Source organism: Engraulis encrasicolus, chromosome 23, assembly GCF_034702125.1.
Source record: "Engraulis encrasicolus isolate BLACKSEA-1 chromosome 23, IST_EnEncr_1.0, whole genome shotgun sequence".
NCBI lineage: Eukaryota > Metazoa > Chordata > Actinopteri > Clupeiformes > Engraulidae > Engraulis > Engraulis encrasicolus.
The window spans coordinates 3952205-3978959 of record NC_085879.1 but is presented as its reverse complement, the minus strand read 5'-3'; the positions used below and the strand labels follow the sequence as shown (position 1 = coordinate 3978959).

At 39.9% G+C, this 26755-nt stretch overlaps 1 protein-coding gene across 1 annotated transcript; it reads left to right on the top strand.

The window, feature by feature from the left end:
- Positions 1 to 5104: 5104 nt before the first annotated feature.
- ids (iduronate 2-sulfatase) lies at positions 5105 to 26755 on the top strand. The gene is made up of 9 exons (XM_063190526.1): positions 5105 to 5253; positions 8513 to 8649; positions 8760 to 8940; positions 16402 to 16490; positions 18955 to 19155; positions 19756 to 19926; positions 22993 to 23119; positions 23863 to 24036; positions 26043 to 26755. Exons 1-9 carry the CDS (start codon positions 5184 to 5186, stop codon positions 26618 to 26620), a joined length of 1728 nt encoding a protein of 575 aa, XP_063046596.1. The 5' UTR covers positions 5105 to 5183; the 3' UTR covers positions 26621 to 26755.

Sequence of the window (26755 nt, the reverse complement as noted above, 5' to 3'; positions counted from 1 at the left end):
TACATTGTAATACACCAACTCATCGGCACAAAAGGGAAGAAGCAAGTGGGAAGAGTGATTAGTGGGAAGAGGGGATTCACCATCACTGCAGTGCTGCCTGTGCACTGAATGCCGCTGGGCAGTTTGTTCCACCACTGTTCATTTTCCTGAGGAAGAGACTGAACGACCAGCTCATGTTTGGCGCTGCTCCTCAGTTGGTGGAGTGACCTACTCGGGATGGATGGACAGCACCTTGTTCCTTCAGTGGCTAAATCACTTCAGCACCAGTGTTAGGTGCACCCCTCAGAGGCCTCACATCCTCATCCTAGATAGCCACCACTCCCACACAACGCTTGAGGCGGTGCTCCTTGCCAGGGAGCCCGGCGTGGTGAAGACTGCACCAGAGATATTCTATAGAGATATGGCAACATAATAGGTTTCTATGGGCACCTAACGCGACCAGGTTCCGGTCTGCCTAAAGGGGTGTGTCATAATGCTCCTACAATGAATAGAACAGTCCTTAGGTCTGCCTAAGGGGGGCCATAATAGAACCAGGAAACAATGGGCCAATGGAACCTCTCTCTCTCTACTCTCTCTGACTGCACTGCAGCTACAAGATGCAGCCCCTGGACAGAACATTTTTCAAGTCCCTCAAAAGCAGCTACAACACCGCTGCAGACAAGTGGATGACCTGCCACCCAGGTCAGAGAGTTGATATATACAACGTGTGCAGCTTGTTCAATGTTTACTATTTTATTCACTACTGGACCTTATCATCATCATCATCATCATTATCATTACATGCTGTGTGTGTGTGTGTGTGTGTGTGTGTGTGTGTGTGTGTGTGTGTGTGTGTGTGTGTGTGTGTGTGTGTGAGGATGATACTGATGCTGAATGTTTGTATTGTGGGGAGCTGTTTTCAACTAGTGGGGAGAATTGGATTAAATGTGAGGGGTGTCAACAATGGACCCATACAAAGTCTTCAAATGAGATGGGAGGGGAATTCATATGTGAAATTTGTATGGATCAAGAATGAAGGTTGTTTGTCTGTCTGTCTATCTGTCTGTCTGTCCGTCAGTCTCTCTGTCTCTCTCTCTCTGTCTGAAGGAATTTATTTATTTATTTATTTATTCATTCATTTATTTATAAATTGATCTATCTATGTAGTCATAAGTGTAGCCTATATTTTACATAGTGTATGTATTTTTTGTTGAACTGACATCCTCCCGGGTGTGGTTCGGCTATAGGCACAAAGCCGAAGGCTAATAACTATTATATAATATTATATTTATTAATGTATATATACCTTTATTTTCATATATACATAGGCTATATTATAGTGATCTATTTATTCATAATCTATATATTTATTCATGCTAAATTTAGCCTGTATTTTACATTTGACTGTTCAGATTCATGAATTCATTAATATATTTGTTAATGCATATTAATCCTTAAAGAAATATGAATACTCTATGTATGCACTGTTGAAATATTACTGCTCTTTTATTTTCAGAGGTTAAAAACTATAAACTCTGTCACTTTGGTGATGAGATATGAAGCAAACAAGTTGGTAACAGAGGGGTGCATTTTTACCCACCCCAGGGGCCCCACTGGTGGGGTAAAACGCCTTCCACACAACCAGTTTTGTTTTTGTTAAAATATGAGCAAACTATTAGAGATGCACCGGATCCTGATTTTTAGGATCCTGCCGGATACCGGATCCACTGTTTAAGATCCTGCCGGATCCGGAACTGGATACCGGATCCTACGAAAGGGTGAAACACATAGCCTACTCACGCACGCGGGCCCTTTTTATCACGTTGTCTCAAACTATTTTGACTGAAAAGCCTCGGCTACCGGATCCTGGATCCTGGAACCGGATCCAGATCCTGTGAAAAACCCTATTATCCTGCCGGATCCGGAACCGGATCTTGGATCCGGTGCATCTCTACAAACTATTAACTTTGAACAATTTCTGTGATGGTTATGCCACCAAAAGCTGTGACAAAAACTAAACCTATGGTTTACTTATGCTTAGAGAAAAGTTAAGTTTTCCTTGGTGGGGCGTTTTGCCCCACCCTACCTTAAACAGAGTTCCCGTTATTCTCACGACTATACTATACATGTGTCGTTGAGGTGGTGTAACGGTCTGGCAACCACTACCACCTCTTGTTTTTCCTTCTTGTTTTTTAGTGTGATTTTACTTAGTGTTCTCTTACTCTGGTCAATGTTTCATATGTTGTTTTCTGTATTTTTCTCTCTCAGATGAGTTTATTCAAAATCCTGGTTGAGTGGCCCTCGGAGTACCTTGCAAAATGTAACCTATCGTGGCCCTCGAATAAAACCGGGGTAGGCCTAAGGGTAGGAAGGGTGGGAGGGTAATCCATTTGTATGAACACTTAAAGGTACACAAAGGTACTGCAACTATGCTGCTCATTGAAACTGGGTTCATGAAAGTTAACAAAGTAAAAAAGTAGTATTTTCTAGTATGGCCAAAGTATGGCTACGTCTCAAATGACACACTTTTGTCAGTGCACTGTGTCAGTCAATACACAGTGCACTGAGGTCTTTAGTGCATAGTGTCGTGGAACAATTTGAGCACTATGCACTGTGCCCTCGCTGGAAGTGATTGCTGAGTATGGCATTAGCTCGCCAAAATATGAGTTGGCTACTGTTTACAATGCACAGCGTTGCACATTTTTCCACGACACTATGCACTAAAGACCTCAGTGCACTGTGTGCACTGTGCACTGACTGTCAGTGCACTGACAAAAGTGCGTCATTTGAGACATAGCCATAGCCATAGCCCATCATTCAAGCACTGCATTTTCCGCCATTGTTAGGGGATCATCCTGGCACTTTCAGTGCACTGGCTCAACTGAAATTTTCAGCATGAGCACTCTAGGCATTGAAAAACAGTGCATGAGTGCGGCATTTGAGACGCGGCCTATGTCATTGGGCAGCTAAAAATGGTTATTTCAATAGTTCACAATAGTTCATCCAGAAATTTGGATTAAGCATGTATGCATACGTCTCCGTTCTCGCTGGAGAACGGACTTCTTGTGATCGTGCAGTCCACGTGGTGGACTGATCATCAAAGTGCTTCACGGGGTCCGCAGGGACCACTGCACTCAAGAAGCTGAGAGATTACGTGGCATATTGGGCATGATCGCTGACCGTGGTGCTGAAGTACTGCCACGGCCGAGAAATGTCTATGCAGCAAACATTCTCGAGCTCGGGAGTATGGGGCGCCACTGAGAGCTCGGGCAGTATCTGCACCATCTGCACATTGGAAAAGCTATTTCGCAAGTCGCAACTCTCATCTGCTCCGGGTCTCCTCCCTCCTCCTCTCCCTCACACACACACGCAGACACAGTGACAGGCAGTGTCGGTGCCGCACACCTGTGACCTTTAACAGCAGTACCCTGCTTTTCAGTGCAATCCTGGCTGGAAAAAATAATGTTGCCTATTTATCCATGACGAAGAAGTTTATGCAGTCATGAAATAGTGGTGGTGCTGTCGCACAGTAGCAAACATCTTTCTCTAACGATGCATTTTTACGGACCTTCTCCATTCCCTGTCGCTTTCATGAACCTGCTACCCGACGGTCAGATCTTTTTTCAATGTTCGGTAATGTTTGTAATGTAAGGATCTATGCGTAGGCACATACCTTCTGATAAGAATCACCGGTAACACTTTAGAATAATGGATGCAAAAAAGCATTATAAAGACGTAATAAATAATTAACTATTGATGAACAAAACATTAACAAACGTTTGTAAATGACTAGGAAATGTAAACAAATGCTTGTAAATGACTAGGAAATGCTATGTTAATATTTTATATTTATCAAACATTTACAAGTTGCTTGTAAATGAATAAAATACTCTGTTATAAGGTGTGTAAAATCTTGCATATATCATTTGTAGATATTTTATAAAGCATTAATAAAGCTTAGTTAATAATAAAAAACATTTGTTAATGTTTTATTCATCATTAGTTAATTATTTACTGAGTCTTTACTAAGGAACATTATTATAAAGTGTTACCGAATTACTTTAGTGCCGATCGCAAAGGATTCGGAAGTGTGGAGTTTTGCGACTTGTTTCAGTCAAGGATACTGAAATAGGAAGTGAACGGCCCTTCCAAGCTTTCACGTTATTGCAATAACGTCTTACGAATGCATGCAACCATAGACACAACCATGTCAACGAGAGCGTGTGTGCCATCACAACTTTGCACCGATTAAATAATCTGCAACAGCTTGCAATACGCGCACGAGAGAGAAAGAGAGAGACAGAGAGAGAGAGAAAGAGAAAGAGAGAGAGAGAGAGAGACAGAGAGACAGAGAGAGAGGGAGGTCTTCCAACAGGTGCCGTGCCATTGTAACGCTTGCATACAGTAACCTGGCTATACCCGCGACGCTCTTGATTAGGCCTACTGGTAAAGGCCTACCCACAAGTATTTTTTTCATAATGTGCAGTCCCGTTTTCCCCCTAAGTCGTTCTAAAATAGGCTATCGACAGAGATTTATGAGTGTTCCATGATTTTTTTTTTTTACACATGGGCTTATAAGAGGCTCTGGCAGTTTTTGACAATATTTTATTATTAGCCTACAATATGTCATTTTAATTATTGATTTCCCCAAATGGTATTTTAGTTTGACAATTTTATAGAGAAGTAGACAAGAGGAAATTAATGTAATAGGCCTATTTTAGTTGACTAAAATTATTTTAGATTTCGTGGACTAAAATTGTATGAATTTTAGTCGACTAAAATTACACTAAAACAAAAATTATTTAGATGACTAAATTGTGACTAAAACTAAAATTAAATTTTCGTCAAGAGACTAAAACTAAAATTAAATTTAAAAAATCCTGTCAAAATTGTACTACAAACAGATCAGACTTTTCCATTAACTGTACAGTGTATTTTGTATTAAAAATCGCCTTTCATAATTCGCCCTCATAGTGAGCACTTTATTGTTTTTTTTTCCACGGAGGCGGGGCGTCAGCAAAACGCGAGGGCACAAGTGGAGGACGGGAAGTCCGCATGTTGGAATGTACCCAGTGGCTGGCTTTTATTTTGAAAATAAAAAAGGGGTGGCGGCCATATTTGACATCTTTTACATGCCCCCCTACGCGCAGCTACGCTCAGCTGTGCGAGGTGAAATTTGCCACGAATGAAAACACGGCAAAAAGATGCTTCTTAACAGGATCTTGCTTTTGCTTTCATTGTGCTTTAAACTCTGTTTCTTCAAAGCTGCACGAGGTAAGTAATATTGCAGGCTACTGAACGCGTGAATTCCCACTCGTGTCTTTTCAGCCATTGATGTGCGCAGCTATTCTGGACTTTACGGTCCCATTCACTTCAATTCATTTTTTTGGCGTTTTACATATTTCGGACCGTGCGGACGCCGCTGTACTCGTGCGAGGAAAACAACAATTGTCTCGGGTGCTAAACATGGTCATGGAACGGCTTCCTTAACCAGAATGGTGTGTGTTGTGTTATTTCGAAGATAATTAAAGAAAATCTTATTACAATGGGATTTCTCATAGGCATGGTTTTGCATGTCTCTTATCTCTTTTCATGTTGACTGAGCGATCACCGTTACAAGTTTACAAGGTGCCCAGCGCACATATGTATGCATACAAAAAGGAAGAATACATTTCACAGTGTAATTCTGCAAATAATTCACTTCAAAGTTAAGTGTTATTACATAGGCACCATGGTCATCAATATGTGTGTAAGAACAAGTGAAAAAACAAATCGGTCAGTTTGTCAAAGAGGAGAGACGGTAGATATGCACCATAATACACAGTATTCATCGAAATATGCTCATGAGTTGTATGCTGAAGAAATACTGTACGCACAAATATCTATTTACTGAATTAGACTAATCATGGCCTATCAGAAGTGAGGTAACATACACGAGTGTAAAAATTGTCCTTTGATGGGCCTTGAACCCACAACCTGTGGAATGGTAGGCATGACTCCATCCACTAAGCTACCACAGTTTCAGTAGAATTTGTTTGACCAGAAAACTTCTTGTTGTGCACATTATCACAGCACTAAAAAATCATATAGGCCTACAATCATTTCTTCATCATACTTCAGACAATGAGGTAATGGTGCAGGGAAAATATATTTTATATGATTTATTGTGTTAAAATGCACAACGACGACATATCTTTCTGGTCTTAACATTTCTTATGAAACTGTGGTAGCTTAGTGGATGAAGTCATGCTGTCCATACCATAAGTTGTGGGTTCAAGGCCACTCAGCATTCATCTTTTACTCACGTGTATGTAACCTCACTCCTGATATAGGCCTACATTATAAGGCTTATTGGGAAAATAAATATTTGTGCCTTCAGTATGTCTTCAGCATATCTTTCAGGAGCACATAGCGACACATACTGTGTATTATGCTACATATCATCCACAGTGTCTGCTTTGAGAAATTAATCATTCTCAATTTGCACTAGGCCTACTTATTACATATGTGGTATGATCTGTTAACTTCAGAGTTACTTATTTTCAGAATTACAGAAAGTTCTGATCATTCTGCACATTGTAAGATGAAATGGTGATGACGCAGTGAACATGCTAAGAGATATGAAACCTGTCCAATCATGCAAATGACATCCCACTATAATAAGATTTTATTCAATTTTCTTCAAAACAACACAACACATTGCAGAAATTCTTGTAGCCATCATATGTAGGCCTATAGGATGTAATGGAAGCATTTACACATTGTCAGCAGCGCAAGCACCCTTTTCTCACAGACCCTTGATGTGCCCTACAGACAGACTTGAAGTACTTTGTACATGGGCCCATCTAAAACATGCAGTACAATGTTAAAGGGACAGTTTGGTCAATTTCAACATGCAGTTGTAATGCTCACACTACCCTGGACTTGTCAGTGCCTGAGATTTTTTTTTCTTTCTTCAGCCGATCCTGGTCATTGTAATGGGGGCAGCTCTTTGTTTACATTTCAAAAAAACATTTTTATTTATTCCCAAAAACATCCAAAAGGTTATAAAACATCAGCAGACAACTAGCAAGCAGGAGTACCTTTTGGGAAAATATTTGGAGTTGGCCTATGTTTTATTTTTTTAAAATGTAAACAAACGCTGCCCCCATTAGAATTGCTCATATCTCGGAAAGGGCTGAGCCGAAAAATGTGGCATCACCAGGTACTGACAAGTCAAGGGTAGCGTGAGCAATACAACTGCATGTTGAAATTGACCAAACTGTCCCTTTAAGATTTTGTTTGTTAATTCTTAACCTACAAACATTGAAAATACAGAGGAGATGAAAGACATTGGAAACTTCTTGAATGTAGCAATCCCATTACAATAGAAACAACATGAATTGTTTGCCAATTAATGACTATATGTAGTAGCCTAGCCCAGTGGTTCCCAACCTTTTTCTTCAGGGACCCATGTTTTTACTATTGTAAGGTTTGGTGACCCAGCGCCCGCATGAGAGGAAGTCACTCGATACGCTCTGTCTCCTACGAAAACTCATTTTAGTCATCATTTTATTCCTCAATTCGTCTTTGTTCAAAAACAGAATAAATGTTTAATGTAGCACTTAAATTTTGTTGCTTCTATGCATTTGTCATTTATTCAACATGGGCTACATATGGTATTAAAATGAAACCCCTTAAACTCAAGAGGGCTTCGCGACCCCCTGTGGATCTTTGGCGACCCATAGGTTGGGAATCACTGGCCTAGCCTATAATGCAACCTTTGTTATATAGCCTAATAGTGAGTTAAATTGAATCCGAATGTCTCAGCGTGCCCTACAATATCGCCCCCCTGTGGCCACATTAGCTAATGAAGATAATGTTGCTTGAGTGATATGTGGCATGTGCATTATTGAGGAAAGAGACGTAGGCTATGTGCCGTCAGTATTTTTCCTTCATATCATTCAGAAGCATGGTGTGATGCATACTTTGTACTATGTTGCGCATATCTACCATCTCCTCTTTGACAAACTGACCGATTTGTTTTTTCACTTGTTCTTACACACATATTGATGACCATGGTGCCTATGTAATAACACTTAACTTTGAAGTGAATTATTTGCAGAATTACACTGTGAAATGTATTCTTCCTTTTTGTATGCATACATATGTGCGCTGTGCACCTTGTAAACTTGTAACGGTGATAGCTCAGTCAACATGAAAAGAGATAAGAGACATGCAAAACCATGCCTATGAGAAATCCCATTGTAATAAGATTTTCTTTAATTATCTTCGAAATGACACAACACACACCATTCTGGTTAAGCAAGCCGTTCCATGACCATGTTTAGCACCCGAGACTATTGTTGTTTTCCTCGCACGAGTACAGCGGCGTCCGCACGGTCCGAAATATGTAAAACGCCAAAAAAATGAATTGAAGTGAATGGGACCGTAAAGTCCAGAATAGCTGCGCACATCAATGGCTGAAAAGACACGAGTTGAATTCCCTGGGTTTCGGCTACTTAATTTGAATCAACCACCTGTTACATTTCAGAGAAGTTCAATGTTTTGTATATTATGGCGGATGACCTGCGACCGTCACTTGGCTGCTACTCCGATCCACTTGTGAAGTCCCCAAATATCGACCAGCTTGCGGCAAGAAGTAACGTTTTTCTCAACGCTTATTCTCAGGTGAGTGTGACAAAACGGGTAAACCTGCATCTCGTTTCCACGTCACGTGACTGCCAAACGAGTCAGCTCCTGAAAGTTATTTTTCTTCTTATTTGTCCTCTTCTTCTTAGCAAGCCTTATGTGGACCCAGTCGGACATCATTATTGACTAGCCGAAGGCCAGACACCACAAAACTGTTTGACAATTCGGCTTCCTATTGGAGAGATAATGCAGGGAACTACACGACTCTTCCTCAGTACTTCAAAAAGCACGGATATACTACTTTGTCTGTGGGGAAGATATTTCACCCAGGTAAGCTTTGATTACACCACGAACACGCATACTATTTCTGAATGAATTCTTTATGCAAGGTCTTCCTGAGTGTGGTGTATGATGTATGTGTAAGTATATGGCAAGACACTAGAGGGCGGTCTTCCGGGGAATTCCATGTTGCATGGCTTCATTGTAAACTCACCTATTCATCATTTTTTTCTGCATTTTATTATGTTAAACTACTGTTTATATGTGCATGCCTTATTCTAGGCCTATGCGCGAGTTCTTGAGTTTTTAAACTATATACAGCTCCAGGCCACTTTATTAGAACAGCATGAAAAAGTTAATTTATTTCCATAATTCCATCAATAATATTAAACTGTCATGGATTGTAGATTCATGGCCCAGTTGTTGAACTATTCCATTCATTATTTTTTTTCTTTTTACATATTTTGGCCTTCCAGCTCAAAAAACCCATGATTTGGGGAATTCGCATGATTAGAATATTGTAATAAAATCATAATTTTCTTCATCAAAATTCGGTTCACATCAAATCAGTTGAAATTTGGTACTTTCTACATAACATGCCATGCTCAGAAAACTGTGCATGGGAGTTATGGAAGCCCAGATATCCTTGATGCTTTGCCGTCAGCTGTTCTTGTTTGTTGACCTGGTGTCCCACACTTCACTCACTCTTCAATATACCCGTAGATTTCCATGCTACGTTTTGGTGTTAACTCACCAGTTTGATTCTAACTCACCAGAAATAAAACCCATTCATTTTCAATGGGGTTTCATTTCTGGTGAGTTAGAATCAAACTGGTGAGTTACTGGCTTTTATTAAGACAGAGAGAGTCCTAACCAAGTATTGAACATTGCATGTTATGTAGAAAGTACCAAATTTCAACTGATTTGATGTGACCCGAATTTTGATGAAGAAAATTGTGATTTTATTACAATATTCTAATGATGCGAATTCCCCAATTCATGGGTTTTTTGAGCTGGGAGACCAAACTCCATTGCCCATATCAAACCCCCCCCCTCTATTGCCCATATCAACCCCCCCCCCCCCCCCAAACAAAAAAACAAAACAATTACAACAACTACGCTAACAAAACAAAATAGACAAACACAAAGATATCAAACTTCAATATCACAAAGGTTTTAGTCTAATTTCAGTCCCAGGATTACTGGGGTCCATCTTCTTATGAATAGTGGTAGTTTGAACTGTAAAATAGCTTTCATATTTTCCATTGTTTTTATCCGTTTAATCTTTTGTAACCATTGAGCTTTTGTGGGTGTACATGTCTACATCCAATTAACAGTAATCATTTTCTTCGCTGTCATTAACAGAATATGCAACATGTAGCACTGGTCCTTGGAAAGCAAGTTTTCTGGAATTATCTCCAGCACAAAAATTAAAGGGTCCAGATAAGAAGAATATCAACTCTGAAGACAGTGTCCAAGTCTTCTTTAATGTTCTTCCAAAACGTTTGTATGGCTGGACAGTCCCAGAATATATGGGCGTGGTCCCCAAACAATGCCACAGTTCCTCCAACAAGTGTTGGGGGCAGTAATGCTGCGGTCACACCGCCGGCGTTAAAAGAGCTAAAACGCTGCTGAATCCTGCCTGGAAAGCACAGGTCAGGGGCGTTGAACGCAGCAAAAGATTCAACCTGAAGCGTTCGACCAAGAATCTCAACCAAGAGTCTCGACCAACCGAAGCTCGTTTTCAGAAACTTCCGCATCTTTCTACGCGTTCAACGCTGGCGGTGTGACCGTGCGGTAACAGAAAACCTTGACACCTTGAGAGGTGTTCTGAAGAATCTCAATTTCACTTTCCAGTCAAATTCTTTCCACATTTGGCTCCCAATCCCTTTATGACTTGCTAAACAAGTGTTTTCCCACGCTTCATCTTCTATAATTGCATTAAGTTCTAATTCCCACTCACTTTTAATATGTAAGGTATTGTCTGAGGTGTCTGTCAAAAGACTTTTATAAATATAAGACACTTGATGTTTTGATGAAACTTAATGTTGAGAAACCATGAGAAAATAACTTTCAACTTCCATTGGATCTCTTTTTATATACCGTAATCCCAGTCAGAGTGTGTGGTGAGATAGCTTCGTATCTGCATGAACTAAACAAGTCATTCCTAGGCAGATCAAATTTTTAGATCAAAAGTTGTGAAAATGATCTAAGTGTGTTGTTTTCAAACAATTGGTCAATGGTGACTAGACCCTTTTCTGCCCATCTCCTAAATGCCAAGTCTGGTAATGATGGGGGAAAAAATCAAAGTTTCCCAAAATAGGCATCAACCTTGATAACGCCACAGAGCCTTTTATTTGTTTTTGTACAGTGTTCCAAATCTTTAGCGTATGTTTAACCCACGTATTTTCTATTTTTATCTTTGGTCCAGAAAAGTAAGTACAGACAATGGTATCCCAGTTAAAGAATTCTGTTCAATGGATAGCCATCCAGTTTCTTCGGCATTGGTCAGCCATACCACTATCTCCTTGAGTTGGGCTGCCCAATAATATAGTTTAAAATTAGGCAAACCCAGCCCACCCCTTTTTTTGCTTGCTATCAGTATTTTAAGGCGTATTCTTGGCCTTCTTTTTTGCCAAATAAATTTTGAGATAGGCTTTTCAAGACATTTAATTGTTCTTTGTGGAACAAGAATCGGTAAAGACTGAAATAAAAAGAGGAACCTAGGTAAAACATTAATTCTTACAGACTCTATTCTGCCAAATAAGGACAGGGGTAGCACATCCCATCTGTTTAGATCTTAGTAGATCTCTAATTAGTTTGTCATAATTATAGTGGAAAAGCTGTGATGGTTTCGGTTTCAGGATATAAAATGTCTTCTTTGCAAAATTATCTGACAGACCATTTTGTTTACAAAGTGTTGTGCCCTCGAGCATTTTATTTTTTTAACATTCAAGTAATGCCATGTCCAGACCAAGAGCGAACTACACTGCCTGGTAGCGTGGGTAGCAGAAGTTTCGCCTTGAATTCACTGTATTCGCTACAGATGCAGCATTGACATGTTTGATTCAGCTAATCACGTATCGGCTCTGGCTTGACAGCCTGGGACATTTTGAGATATAAAGGTTCCAATTGGTTTTCGCCGTACCGCATCATAGCGACTTCGCCTACGATAAGCTTCAGTTTAATCGTCAAAATTCGCTCTGGTCGCTCAAGAAGCTTCGCTCCTGGCGAATTTGTTTTGGTAGCGCTGGTCGCGTGTCCGTTGCTTCGTTCGCTCCGTTCGCTCTTGGTCTGTACACAGCATAATGGTTCGAATAGCTGGAGTACAAGCAGCATAAACTACCTGAATCTATAACAAGCTGACGGAAATAAGATATCGTCAAGCAGGAAAAAATTATGAGATTTGTCCTACAGCTATTCAAATAGAATTTAATTTGGATCTTCTGGTTTCCAATGAATTTCGGGTAGACCTCCGTGCAGTCATAGGTGAAATTTACACAGACTTGCAGCTCAGCCTTCATGCTGTCCACGTCCAGACTATTCCTCTGATGCATTCCATTTGTACATTGCTACATGGAATGGAGAAAATATAGGCACTCTTTCTCAAATTTACGATCTTTCTCAAATTTGCCACCTCTCCATTGGAGAACAATTTAAGGTAGCGTTGCTCACTGTTGCACCCTACCATGTCTGGGGACCGGATGGTACCTTCCACCATGGCTTACTCCTCGAACAGTTCATCCATGTTCATGCAGATTGCAGGCCTTGACAACAGCAGCACTGAACTCTTCAAGTAGCACAGCAGTTGTGAGACCAAGCTTGGCCACTTTGCTGTGAGGATTTGTGTCGGAGAAGTTGTACTGGTCAGACACTTGCTTCAGTGCTTTCTCTCAGACAGAAAATCTCCATAACATTTTTTGACTGGGGGACAGCTGTTTGAGCTTGGTATGCAAACCCAAAGAACCTGCTCCCTCTCCTCACCAGCTTCTACTTCAAATGGGTCATGACCGGGAAGACCGAGGTGATGCTGAAGGACTTTGCTTCAACTGTTTGGATTGTGTCTGAGAGCAACTTCAGAACTTGGCTCAGAAATAGCCCATTCAGGCCGACTGAGAACCGTGCCGGTTCCCGCTCCCGGACCTAATCGTGAACCGTCCGGCGTGTTCACGCCGCAGATCTTAGGGTCATTCCACATCAAATCAACAGGAGCCCGTGCACTTAGGTCTCAAAAAATTCTGAAAATATTACCAAGTGCACCCATGGTACTTAAGAGAAACACTGTAAATTTATTTGAATGTAAGATGTATACTCTCTGTGTTACAGCCAATTTTACTGGGGGAGGGGGGTGCCCATTTTGTTCACACTCTTNTTTTTCCCCTGGTAGAGATAAGTAGAAATACTCTCAGCAAAAGCAATACATAGAAAGGAAACCCCATTGGTGTTTGACCAGAAGACCTCACAAGTCTGACAAATCATTTTGGGTTTCATTTTCAGAGCACCAGAACACCTTGTGGGATTGTCCACAGATTTTTATTAAATTTTTTTCTTAATTCTCCATGAAATCCTCTTTTTAAAAATGCCAATGAGACTTGTCTTATGTGATGTTTTCTTTTTTAATTTCCACCCTGAACATGGGCAAAATGCAAAAAGAGAGCAACATGACTAAATAATCAAATGCAAATTTTGCCCGGACATGATCACCTGAGAGTCCCTGTGCAGGGGTGTAGGTATGTATCCCTTTCAATTTCAATGATTTCAGGAGCGTTCAATGTGGGAGCAGGTTCGCACACCAAAAGAGCCACTAGGTCAGGCACAAAGAGTCATGTTGTTACTTTTTTCACCAGCAGATGGCAGCGGAAGAAACGCATAGAAAACCTATTGCTCTCAATGTGCATGTTGCCCATGTTCAGGATGGAAATTAAAAAAGAAAACATCACATAAGACAAGTCTCATTGGCATTTTTAAAAAGAAGAATTCATGGAGAATAAGGAAAAAAATATTTTAAAAATCTGTGAACAATCCCACAAGGGTTCTGGAGCTCTGAAAATGACACCCAAAATGATTTGTCAGACTTGTGTGGTCTTCTGTTCAAACACCAATAGGGTTTCCTTTCTATTTATTGCTTTTCATGAGAGTGTTTCTACTTATCTCTACCAGGGGAAAAAACTCAAGAATCTATATTGGGTACAAATATGTCTTCTGAAGGCCTAAACAAAGCACATCCAAAAACTGCTATAAAATTTGTATCATCTTTGAGGTAATGCTATGACGATGCAGGATCATCCAAACCAAAACGGACGGTTTTGCAACAAACTATTCCTATCTATGTACCAGCATGCAAAATGTGAGCTTCCTTCATGGTTTAGTTCTTGAGCCATGAGCCTGTGAACTTTGACAAAAAAAGAGTGTGAACAAAATGGGCACCCCCCTCCCCCAGTAAAATTGACTGTAACACGGACAGTATACATCTTACATTCAAATAAATTTACAGTGTTTCTCTTAAGTACCATGGGTGCACTTGGTAATATTTTCAGAATTTTTTGAGACCTAAGTGCGCGGGCTCCTGTTGATTTGGCGTGGAATGACCCTTTAGCGTTCGCGAACCAGAAAGTTGGTTCGCAATGCGAACCGCAAAATACTAGGTTTTTCTCAGTGAACCGTGGCAGGTTCATCCGGGTAACACAGTCACGTGCGGAAAAAGTTCAGAGCCCGGTATGAACACAGGCGGTTTGTAGAGAAGCACTTTAGTGCCGAACGTAGCTGGTGCGGGCACCGGCTCCGGCTCCGGCTCCGGCTCCGTTCTGGTCGGCCTGAAAGCCCTAAAAGAGGAAATGGGTCTCCAACATGTCATTGATGTCTTCCCCAAAACGGCGTCACACAATCCTGGCACACTCCCCTTCCTTTTCACTCTGGAAGTAGCTGATCAAGACCTTCCGTATTTCAGCACTCTGCCAGTGGCTCGCAGTAGGTACGGCCAGCTGGTGACCAAATGAATAAATTATAAAGTCGTCGTCTTTACTCCATTCAGCGTTGAAAGAGGTCTTACGTTTTGGCATGATACCAACTTTTTGTTAATTACTGACAGCTATGGCGGAACAGCGAGCAGACTGTTATTATTATTTATTATAATTACTACTTTTTTACATTTTTTCATGGTCGATGCACAGCTACGTCATAGCTGTCAGACATGTCTGTCAGCCTGGCCAAACAGTGTTGCCAAAAAGGGCACAAGAGATCAGCACAAGTCACCATTGGCTCACTGAAAAGTGGCTAGATGATGTCATGACTTTACGTATGACATCACAGCGTCACACACGACACGCTGATCTCTAGAAAACGTGTCCACATGCCTACGTTCATAACACAAATGGGCAGTGCTAGCTACATTTTGGAGATCGGAGATAATCTGCAGTCCTACTTAACAGTGGGAAATGCTTCTGACTGCGCCGCAGTTACAATTATGTTGAAAAACATGAAAAACGGAAAGACTGAAAAGATGCATTTATAAAAGTCGCCAGATTAACCAAAAAGTCGCTTAAGTTGCTAGAGAGGTTTTTAGTCGCCAGGGACGGCCAAAAGTCGCTAAATTGGCAACAGTTTGTCTGTATAAGTACCTCCACTTGTGGGCCATCTTGGCGACGCCTTGGGGCAGCTATTTCTCATATTTTAACTGCGCATGAGTAGCATCTGCTTGGTATGTGATGGGCTCAGTGACAGCCCAGCGCAGTAGGCAATCAGCTCTTTTTGCTAGAAAGGTGGGAGATCACACGCCATATTGGTGTTACAAATTGCCCCTGTTCATTTCTATGGACATTTTCTTAAGATGGATTTAGCAGGAACCTCCGATGCTAGCGTATCGGTGTGTAGGGCGCTTTCTCTGAATTTGGTCAATTCATTGCCCAGAAAGTGCCCGGAGGATGCCCCAACAATGGTGAAAAACGCAGTGCTTGAACGATGGACACTGCACGCACTAAATGGTCGCCATGTTGACAATGAAACGGAAGAAGCCTGGCGTTAAATTCAGTAGAAGAGTTTGGTCAACAGTCTCTTAATTCTGTAAGTAATGTTGCTGAAACACCAACCTTTTCATGTCAAGCAAAGTATTGTATGAGAAATAGCTGCCAGTTGGGATGAAAGAAACGTAAATACAAGCACGACACACGCTGTACAATGTAAACAGTAGCCAACCGATATTTTGGCGAGTTAATGATATGCTCACTTCCAGCGAGGGCACAGTGCATAGTGGTCACACTTTTCCACTATACTATGCACTAAAGACCCCAGTGCACTCTGAGCACTATGCACGGTCAGTGCACTGTCACAAGCGCGTCATTTGAGACATAGGGCACGTGACCACTTGTCTCACGGTTAAGCAGCATTGTAGATAAGCTACGATCTTCAAAATGTAGGTTGAACTGCCCTTTTGCATTATGAAATTGACCATATGCACACGTTTTCTTTGTAATTTTTGTCTGACTAATTGAACCTGTGTCTATATTTATCCTGAAGGCATAGTTTCCAACCACACGGATGACTACCCTTTCAGCTGGTCCATACCGCCATACCATCCTCCCTCATTACACTATGAGAGGAAGAAGGTCAGTCTTGGCCTTACCGACTTTTATTTTTATTATTTTTTTTTTTAATGTTGCAGTTGTACACTATGTTGTCCATGCCCTTCACTCACCTTGGAAAAGTTGTTTTGTTTTTATTTGTTTGTTTGCAGCAGGAGTGTTTTTTAAATTATGGTCAGGAGTGTGGCGTACCTTAACTATTTACAATTGTGATATTTAGGAAATTGGTATTATAGGAAATTAACTGCTTAGGGGTCATTCCATGTCAATTCACATGATTCCCTAGAATCTCCCCAAGTGACCCTCTCCGATTTACCCGATATCTCACATACAGGTACCTTTTTGATGTCAATTGAAAGAATACAAAGTATTAGCACTCTACGTCCAACGGTTGCGGAGATGAAGCCCTCCAAAGTTGGGGTGCCATGCCCACTTTTCAAGCCTGTGAATTGCATACAAAATTTACAAGCAGATTTGACACCTCTGGTTTTAGCTTGAAGGAAGATACAGGCCTAAAAATCACCATGGCCTCTCAATATGACCCTGTCTACCAGATGATGTACTTACAAATGGCTTGCCTTGATTATTTTTGGCTATATTAAGCCTTAAAAACTTTGTGAAAAAAATTGTGAAACGCGTGTTGAAGAGTCTTGCCATTTTGGGGTTCCAGATCTTGGAAACTATGTATGCTTTGGGAGTTATAATTGATTTTCCATCATATATGGGAACTGTACAGTGTATTCCAAAAATATATAGGGCGCTCAGACTTTAAAAGATAAAATAGGAGGGACTCAAAAACAGCTTTGGGACAAAATGACCTTATGGTACCCTCTACTTCAGGCCTCAAATTAACCATGTGGGCACTTGATGACTGGAACGCCCTTTTAACCCCATGTACAGTAGCACTGTATCAAACATTCAAGCTTGGAAAAACTTTTTTCAAAGTTCTTCATATTAATCTTGGCCTTTAAAGTATATGTTTTTCTCTACATCTTATCACGGTGTCTGTTTTGATTAGGAATCATTATGCGTTAGGGTTAGGGTCAGGAATTGTGGGGGGGCAACCACCTCAGTTTCTTTTTGGTTATGCTAATAAAATGCTAACGTGGTATATAAATAGTAAAATCAAACTGATAATTTTGAAGTGGTCTTTTAATTTTTTCCCACGGCTATGTATTCTTAAAAGTTACCTGGATTTTCTTTTTGATATTATGTCTCTTTATGTTACAATACACCTACCATCGAAATCATAGACTGATGTTGTTGGTAGTAGGCAAGCTATCAAAATCGGCTTGTGTTCAAAGGTGGGCAATCGCCATTCTGACATATTGCCATTCCGACAGTATTTGATTGTCATTCCGAGTCATTTTAAACATTGTTCCAAGTGCTTAGAGACGCGTGAACAATATTCTAACTTAGGGATGTCAAACACAGGCCCAGGGACCAAATTTGGCCCGCGGAGCCATTTTATTTGGCCCGCGAGATCATTTCAAATGTGTATTACAGTTGTCCCACATACACCATTAATGTACAGCTTAACGACTTCAACATGAAATTTGCTGTGTCACAGGATGTGCAGACACATTTTAACTTACAAATATGATGGGAAAGAGTGTATGTGAAATGCATGCACTAATTTAGTCAATTTAAAAAAAATAAATGAGTTCGGCCCGTGACTTCGTACTAGATTTTGATTTTGTCCATCAGTCAATTTGAGTTTGACTCCCCTGATCTAACTCTATTGACATTTGCAACAATGTTGCGACATGAGCGGAAAGTGGATAGCGTGACGGCGCAATTATTACAGGATCAATGTATCATTTTGTCACGGTCCAAATGCCCATAAAGGTAGGATCTGAGATCTTTGAAAAACGGTTCCTGCAAGCTGGAAACACGGTTCCTGCAATAAAATGTCAATGTCATCGGAATGGCAGTGCGTCGGTATGGCGGGGTGTAACCGGGTTTAAATACTTATTTATTTACTTATTATTCTCACTTTATAAACCAAATGATACATTTGTAATGCCAAGTAAACGGCCAATGGCAATTGTAAACTGCTCGTTACCTACAAGAAATTGCATAAGTAGCCTCCAGACCATCGCTGTTAACCAGGCAATGTTTCTCCAATTCTCCATCTCTGGAATGGGTTTTTGATTTTGAAACCTAATGATGGTTTTTATCACTGATGGTGACAGGAGGACTTTTGGATATCGTGAAGATTCCATAATAATATAATGCTTAAAATGAACTTAAAGACCTTTTATTTACCTCTTGTTGATGGAGCTACATACACGTGCCTGGAGAATAGTTGAGTGCCTTTCTCTCTAATTACTTTTGATCCGTCTAAAATGTGTCTGATATTAATTAATTAATTACAAAGATGGGTTCATCTAATTAATTTGATCTAAAAAAAATAAAATCCCAACCCTTATAATTAAGAAAAAAGCTTGATGAATGGCCGTGTTTTAAATCTTGTTATCCTTCCCAGGTTTGCAAGGGTCCTGATGGCAAACTTCATGAAAACCTTCTGTGTGCCATCAACGTGACTGAGATGCCAACTCGTACCCTCCCAGACATCGAGAACACTGAGGAGGCTGTGCGCTTGCTGAAGTCCATGAAAACGTCCAAAAGTCATTTTTTCTTGGCAGTTGGATTCTATAAGCCACACATACCCTTCAGAATTCCTCAGGTAGGTCCCTTTCTTCCATTTCTTTATCTTTATTCTCTCCAGCTGAACATTGACATGAAGTGTGCTCCATAACATTACCTTAAAGGTGCACTGTGTAATATTTTTAGTAGTTTATATCCAGAGCTCATGCTGCCCATTCACAAATGTTGCCTTTTCAACATATACTCATCGAGCAGGTTACAAAAGGCCACTAATAATTTTAAAATCTTTAAAATAATAATAATGACGACAACGATGATGATGATGATGATTTTGAAGTTTGGAAGCACTATCACATCATATCATGTGTTTTTTTCCTGGACTGAAGGGTAACAGAACTTTAAAAAAGCTTATCGCGATACTGCCTTCTTGCACCGCGATACAGTATTGTGACTATGCGTATTGCGATTACTCGATACAATATCGTTACAGCCCTATTGCTAAAAAGTCTTAAAGGAAAAGAACACCCTACCTAAAATCAATCATGGATTAATCACATTGGGTTACTGCCTTGTTGCATCTGGCATTTGCCAAATTGAACGGTATACATTGCTGTAAAGTAACTTCAAATATATTACAGAAATAAAAATGTCTTGACATTTGCTTTTGTGTGTTTTTCAGGAATTTTTAGAGTTGTATCCCCTTGATAAAATAACGTTACCGTCTGACTTGGATGTACCACAACGCCTTCCACCTGTGGCCTACAATCCTTGGACTGATCTTCGTGAAAGAGAAGACGTCCAAGCACTGAACATCAGCTTTCCTTATGGACCCATTCCAAAAGATTTCCAGGTATAGGTTGTTGTTTTTTTTTAACCTTACAGACTTCATCAGGGAGTTCAGGCAATACATATGTTAACTTTCACCAAGATGATCTATACTGCCCTGCGAAAGCAAAGTGCTGTGATATGAGGGTTTTTTTGTCCCATGTCATTCTGTGTTCTGTCCTGGGGAATTGGTGGGGTATTGTGTTTGTCTATTGTTTCTTTTTGCTTTTGTAACTGTATCCGGCGCACTGTAAATGACACAGAACAATTTTCCGCAAGGCCAATAAATATCCTATTTATGTAGTTACTACATATTTTGTCAAAATTGAGTTTAGACTGAAAATGGTCTTCATTACACCTCCTTTATCTTGTGACAAAGCCTTATTGTCTAGATTTGTTCTTGTTTTAGAGAAACTGCTGTCAATCATATTTGATGTAACTCAGGGATTCTTCAGAGGTGGGACAAAACATGTCCGGGAGATTAAACTCATGTTTGTGCTTATAATGTAATTAAAAATTGCTGCAAAACTAGCTGGAATGATAGAAGAAGAAGTTTGGTACAATAAAATATGATGTCATATTTATACAATTTTATCTTTTTTATTTTACACGTTGCAGTGTGTCATCAGTACCTTCAAAAGCCCATGTCCGAAAGCAGGATTTAGAATTTCACAATACCATAATAATTGGTTAAAATGAAATATAACAAACATCTAGCTACTGTCATCAAGTATTTTGGATAATTGATGAAAGTACGTGTATGTACAATGTTTCATAAACCTTTTTATATACTTTTTAAACTATATTTGATAATTGAACATGTGTCCGGACTTTTAGTCAACACCATAAAGGCCAACTTCCGATAAAACTCAGTTTTACTCACTCCTTTCGAAGATCGGGCGGTCACCCCAAGTTAAACTCACTTGCAAGGCTCTCATAGCGGTGCGTCAACTCTCCTGGCTGTGTTTCCCGGTGTTTCCCAATTTACATAAATAATGCAGAGAAACGAGCGAATCACGAAAGCCTTTCTGTGTTTCGTCACGTCGAAAGAAGGCGTTGCCCACAAAGGTTTATATCAACCCATTTATCTAAAAACATGTCGAGTAATTTTTTTCTGCTTGTTTTCAAAACAAGCAACGTCTGGTGGCCCGAAACATAGCTTAGCTTAGCTATCAGCTGGTTGCTACTCTCAGGTACACACACAGCACAAAGCCTCATACAGAAAGCCTGCTCACTCCGGTTGCTCCGTGCCTGCAGCTCGCCTAGGGGTCGCTGTCGAAAGANCACAGCCCTGAATGGAGCCTGCACGCCTCCGCTGGCGCCCCTATAGTGCAGTACCACCCGGGGAAGTGGCGACTCTGTTTCCCATTACATTCTCTCCAAGAACTGGAGGACTGAGCCAATCAGAGACGCGTTTCTTCGAGAGCAGGAGGAGTGAGCCAATCAGAGACGCATTTCCACGAGAAACACGGAACACTCTCTCGTTTCTCCACAAGCCACCTTGCCAGCTTGCAAAAACGTCTCGAAACAAAGCAACCAGAGCGTTTTTTAAAACAGGACCAACGCGTAACACATTCAATAACAATGGGGAACACGGCAATATTAATTAAATGACGTTGAGAGGCCATCTTTAAGATTTTTTTAAAATACAAAAAAATCTACCATTATTGTTGTCAGCTCACACTCTAAGCAGCCTGGTACTACTTCCTGTTTGGTATACATACCATGGAGTCAATGTTCTGTTAAGGTCACATTTAATATTCGATTTTATCAATGCATCTTTAGGAAGACCACCTATGTCACAGCCATAGAGTGATAACACCATAATGCATACAAATAAAGGTTATTTCAGTATTTTGTTTAATAAAAGCTTAGAATAACTTTATTGGCAAGTCCAAAAGCAACTGCTGATGTACCAGATGATTTCTGTTAGAAAATCATGTGTTATTATGAAAAGTATGCTGATTTGTCAACTCCGTAAGAGTCAACTCCATAAGATTTTCTTATGGAGTTGACATGCAAAATCTTATGGAGTTGACAAATTCACCAAAAACTGCTTAATATGCTAATATGATATTCTTTTCAAACGTAGAAACAGAAGGAAAAGTTATTTTAGGATATTATATGTATATTAATGTGCATTTAACACATAATTTTTCGATATGTGGACAAAAAAGTTAAAATAAAAGTTTAATTCAAAACAAATAAACGTTTTAAATAGAGAATCTTAAGAATGTAACAAAACTACAAAATAAACTGCGAAAAAACATTTTGCACTAAATAGGCTCCAAAAATCAGACCAGTTTGTCAACCCCGTCAGTTTTTCTGTCAGCTCCGTAAGATTTTTCTCAGCACTTTCAGGTGTTTGTGTAATATTTTGGGGGAAAAGCAAATTCTTTAATCATTTGTTTTTGTTTAGGCAATAAAGGGTCATTCTATACCACCATGTATCTTAACCACTTTAGGTGTTTTCCTCATGGTTGCCAAATAAAAGATAAAGTTTGAAAATGCCAAATTTTTGAACTCTGTGTGTTAATAGCAGTCTTAACTTAAAATTGAAATATATATATTACATATTATTGTACATCAAAGTAACTATGTATCATTACAATAGGCCTACACAGCTAAATATTCTTGTTGGACTATTAGGCCTATAGTAATATAATTATGTACTTTTCTTGTGTCTGACGGAGTTGACGAAAATCTACGTGTGAAGGTAAACATGTTAATTTGTTAAAATGCCTTTTTACCTGGAGTCTGTATTTTCACATGCCTGAAAACTATATGAATATATAACCATCAACAACATATTCTGCATTTTCAAAATCAGGTTTTCAAAACGTATTTTGTCCCATATCTCAAGAATCCCTGAATACAATACCCAATCTAATACGGTACCAAGGCTTTGAAGGTATTTTTCTCAGTTTCAAATTTGGCGTAGTTACTGCCCTTTGTCTTTGTTAGGCAGTACAGAACAACCCACATCTGTGAGAATTGAAACCTCATCATAGAGTGTTTTGTCTTCAGAATAGGTTGAGTGTTTTGTCCTCAGAGCAATTGATTTTAAATGCCAGACCATTCTTTTTCACAGCTTCAGATCCGGCAGCACTACTTCGCTTCTGTGAGCTACGTTGATGCCCAGGTGGGCAAGCTGTTAAACACTTTGGATGATCTTGGCTTTGGAGAAAACACCATTGTTGTCTTTACATCCGACCATGGTTAGTAAGGGATCTTTCATAATGGTGGACCTTGTTGTTTAATTATGTTTATTTTTCTCATCATTCTGAGCTTTTTTTGAGTCTTTCTTCATAATGTCGGCACCGTTTGTAACACATTAACTGCCATGCTGTTTTTGAAATTTAGCTTGTTGATTGCCAACACATGTTGGCATTTAAGTAATATAGCCTATTTGCGATTAAAACCAAAACATCAGCTGCAGCTTCTGGAGGTGTCTTTGTCTTGTGAATTGTCTGGGTAAACCTTCCATAATCTGGAACCTTACCATGCACCCTTTTTTAGGATAGCATACTGCCATAAGAGTGAAGTAAAAAAAAAAAAAAAACAACAACAACAGAACTGCAGCTGATTCTACAGTATAAGGAGTATTTTTCATAACATCCTGCCTAAAATGTAAATGTGCAATTTCTCCAAGACTCCCACTTGATTCCATGTCCCATGTAAAAATATATCCACTCAACTGTCCAAAACTGATATAATTTGTTAGAGAGTGAAATGCATTTTGTATCTATGTGAATATATATATATATATATAAACAAATCGATGTATCGATACTCGTTTAAGTTTTTTCACATTTTAAGTTTTGTGGCACCATGTCATTGACTATATGTCATTTAGCAGTGAAAAGTTCCCTGAAAAAATTGCATGCATTGCGTTCTTACCACTAGACCACGTGACCGCAATCGTGTGATTGTAATTTGTTTCACTTTTGTTTTGCCATAGGATGGTCCCTCGGTGAGCATGGCGAATGGGCCAAGTACAGCACATTTGATGTTGCCACCCGGGTCCCACTAATGTTTTATGTGCCGGGATTAACGTCAGCTGGCCAAGGATACGGTGAAAAGGCTTTCCCTTTTTTGGATGTATTTCAGGATCCAAATAAGAAGTTTACACCAGGTAAGCAAACCTAATGTTTTGGTGTCTGTGTATGCTGGGAAATATGTGGTAATATTTGATGGCCATGCATATTCACTGTGACAAAGCCAAGTAAAATGTTATGGCTGATGTGACGATGGTGTTAAAATCAGCTCCTTTTTTGTTTTGTGACGTGTTCGAGACAATTCTTTCCTTCACTGTGACATCACTGGAATAAAATTATGCGGCATTCAGCCACTCATCATACACTGTTTTGAGTAGCTTAACTGGTGGCTGGCCTACCCTCATATAAAAAAGATATTTGAAATTCACCTTAGGCAACTGCACCAAAGGTTGTACTCAGTTTTGCCCAGGTTGCGTAATATTCATTGCAGAACATGCATCAATCCAACGGACTATAAAAACTGGTAACATTTGGATATCAGTCATTTATTTATTGGTGTGGTGAAAGCAAAAAGTCATTATAAAGAAGGGAAACGTATACTCATGTCAATGTCTAAAAAGCCTTCATTCTGATGCGGCTAGTTCAAGTAAATCAAAAATCTATTAAAATGTATTTATATTGCACAATAACACAACTATACAGTCAATTCAGAAAGTATTCACAGCGCTTCACTTGTTTCACATGTTATTATCTTACAGCTTTATTCCAAATGCTACAAATGAATGTCTGTTGTCAAAATCCTATACAAATTATTCCATTATGACCATGTGACAAACAAGTTGTCTTGACAGTTTTGAAAATTTATAAAAAATAAAAAACAAAGAAATCATATTTACAAAAGTATTCACAGCCTTTGCTTAATACTTTGTAGAACCACCTTTGGCAGCAACTACATTCATTTTTTCATTTTGAAATGAAAAGGGATTAAAAGGGAGGTCATCGGTGTGTGTTTCAACCTTTCAGTACATTGAAATTGTACATTTTGAGTCTGCACCTGGCTAAAATAGATGGGTGTGAGTTTTGAATGAAATCCTATGGAGAGTATCATGATCTGCTTCTGTAGTCACAGTGTATGTTGACATGCATGCTTCTTTAGGTGTAATTCAGATTTCCAATGTTGACGGCATTCATACATCCCCAAACCATGTCAGTCCCACTACCATGCTTGACTAGCCAGATGATGCACTTTTTTGGTAAAATTCACTTGTTTACCACCACACATGCTTAACACCATCTAAAGCAAATTTGTTTATCTTGGTCTCATCAGACCACACGACATGGTTCCAGTGATCCATATCCTTGGTCTGTTCATCTTTCTTGAGACCAAAAATAAAAAAATTGCTTTAGATGGCATCAAGCATGTGTGGTGGTAAACAAGTGAGTTTTACACAAAAAGTGCATCATCTGGCTAGTCAAGCATGGTTGTGGGACTGACATGGTTTGGCGATGTATGGATGCTGTCAACATTGGAAATCTGAATTACACCTAAAGAAGCATGCATACCAACATGCACTGTGACTACAGAAGCAGATCATGATACTCTCCATAGGATTTCATTCAAAACTCACACCCATCTATTTTAGCCAGGTGCAGACTCAAAATGTACAATTTCAATGTACTGAAAGGTTGAAACACACACCGATGACCTCCCTTTTAATCCCTTTTCATTTCGAAATGAAAAAAGGAATGTAGTTGCTGCCAAAGGTGGTTCTACAAAGTATTAAGCAAATGCTGTGAAAACTTCTTTGTTTTTTTATTTTTATACATTTTCAAATCTGTCAAGACAACTTGTTTTTCACATGGTCATAATGGCATAATTTGTGTAGGATTTTGACAATAGACATTCATTTGTAGCATTTGGAATAAGGCGGTAAGATAATAAAATGTGAAAAAAGTGAAGCGCTGTGAATACTTTCCGGATTGACTGTATGTGTACAACTGATTCAATGTGCTTTCACACATACACATTCACACACCAGCTCTGAAGGGTGCCAAGAAACCATCAATTGTCCGGGGGTTTTGTGAGAAACCACACACACACACACACACACACCTCCCTAAATATTTTTGTCTTCTTCCTCAGGGCGTGTTGTGAGGTCCGTTGTGGAGTTGGTGGATATCTTTCCCACCATCTCCTACCTGGCCGGGCTCCGTACTCCTGAGTCTTGCCCTCACCCAGCCAACCATATTCATCTCTGTACAGAGGGGGAAAACAGAGCTTACACTTTCTACAGACCTGAGCATTACATCAGTGAGGAGGAGATGGCTTTTAGCCAGTGCCCACGTCCGGGGGACACCCCTCAGTTCAACTCTGATCAACCGCATTTTAAAGACGTCCGGGTACTGGGCTACTCGATCCGCTCCAGCCAGTACCGTTACACGTTGTGGGTGGGGTTCCAGCCCGATCGCTTTTATGCAAACATGTCAGACGTACACGCTGGTGAATTGTACCTGTTGGACGAAGACCCAGATCAGGACCACAATTTATATGGACTGAAGGGATATGAGATGTTTTCACATGGCCACATGGGGAAACAAAGCAGTGTCACCAGGTTACAATGGACCGACGTCCTTCGACTACATATGACCTGCTTAGATCAACATGGCCTTCGAAAGGCTGACTTGCATGCTTGCTTAAAGAAATATTCCCATGTTGGGTAGGGCATGGCCTCAGAATGGCTGACTTGCGCGCTTGTTTAAAGATGTATTCCCATATTGGGTAGGGCATTGTTTAAGACTGTTTTGTAAATGTATGGTAATACATTTACACTTGATGAGCAATCATTCATTAGATCA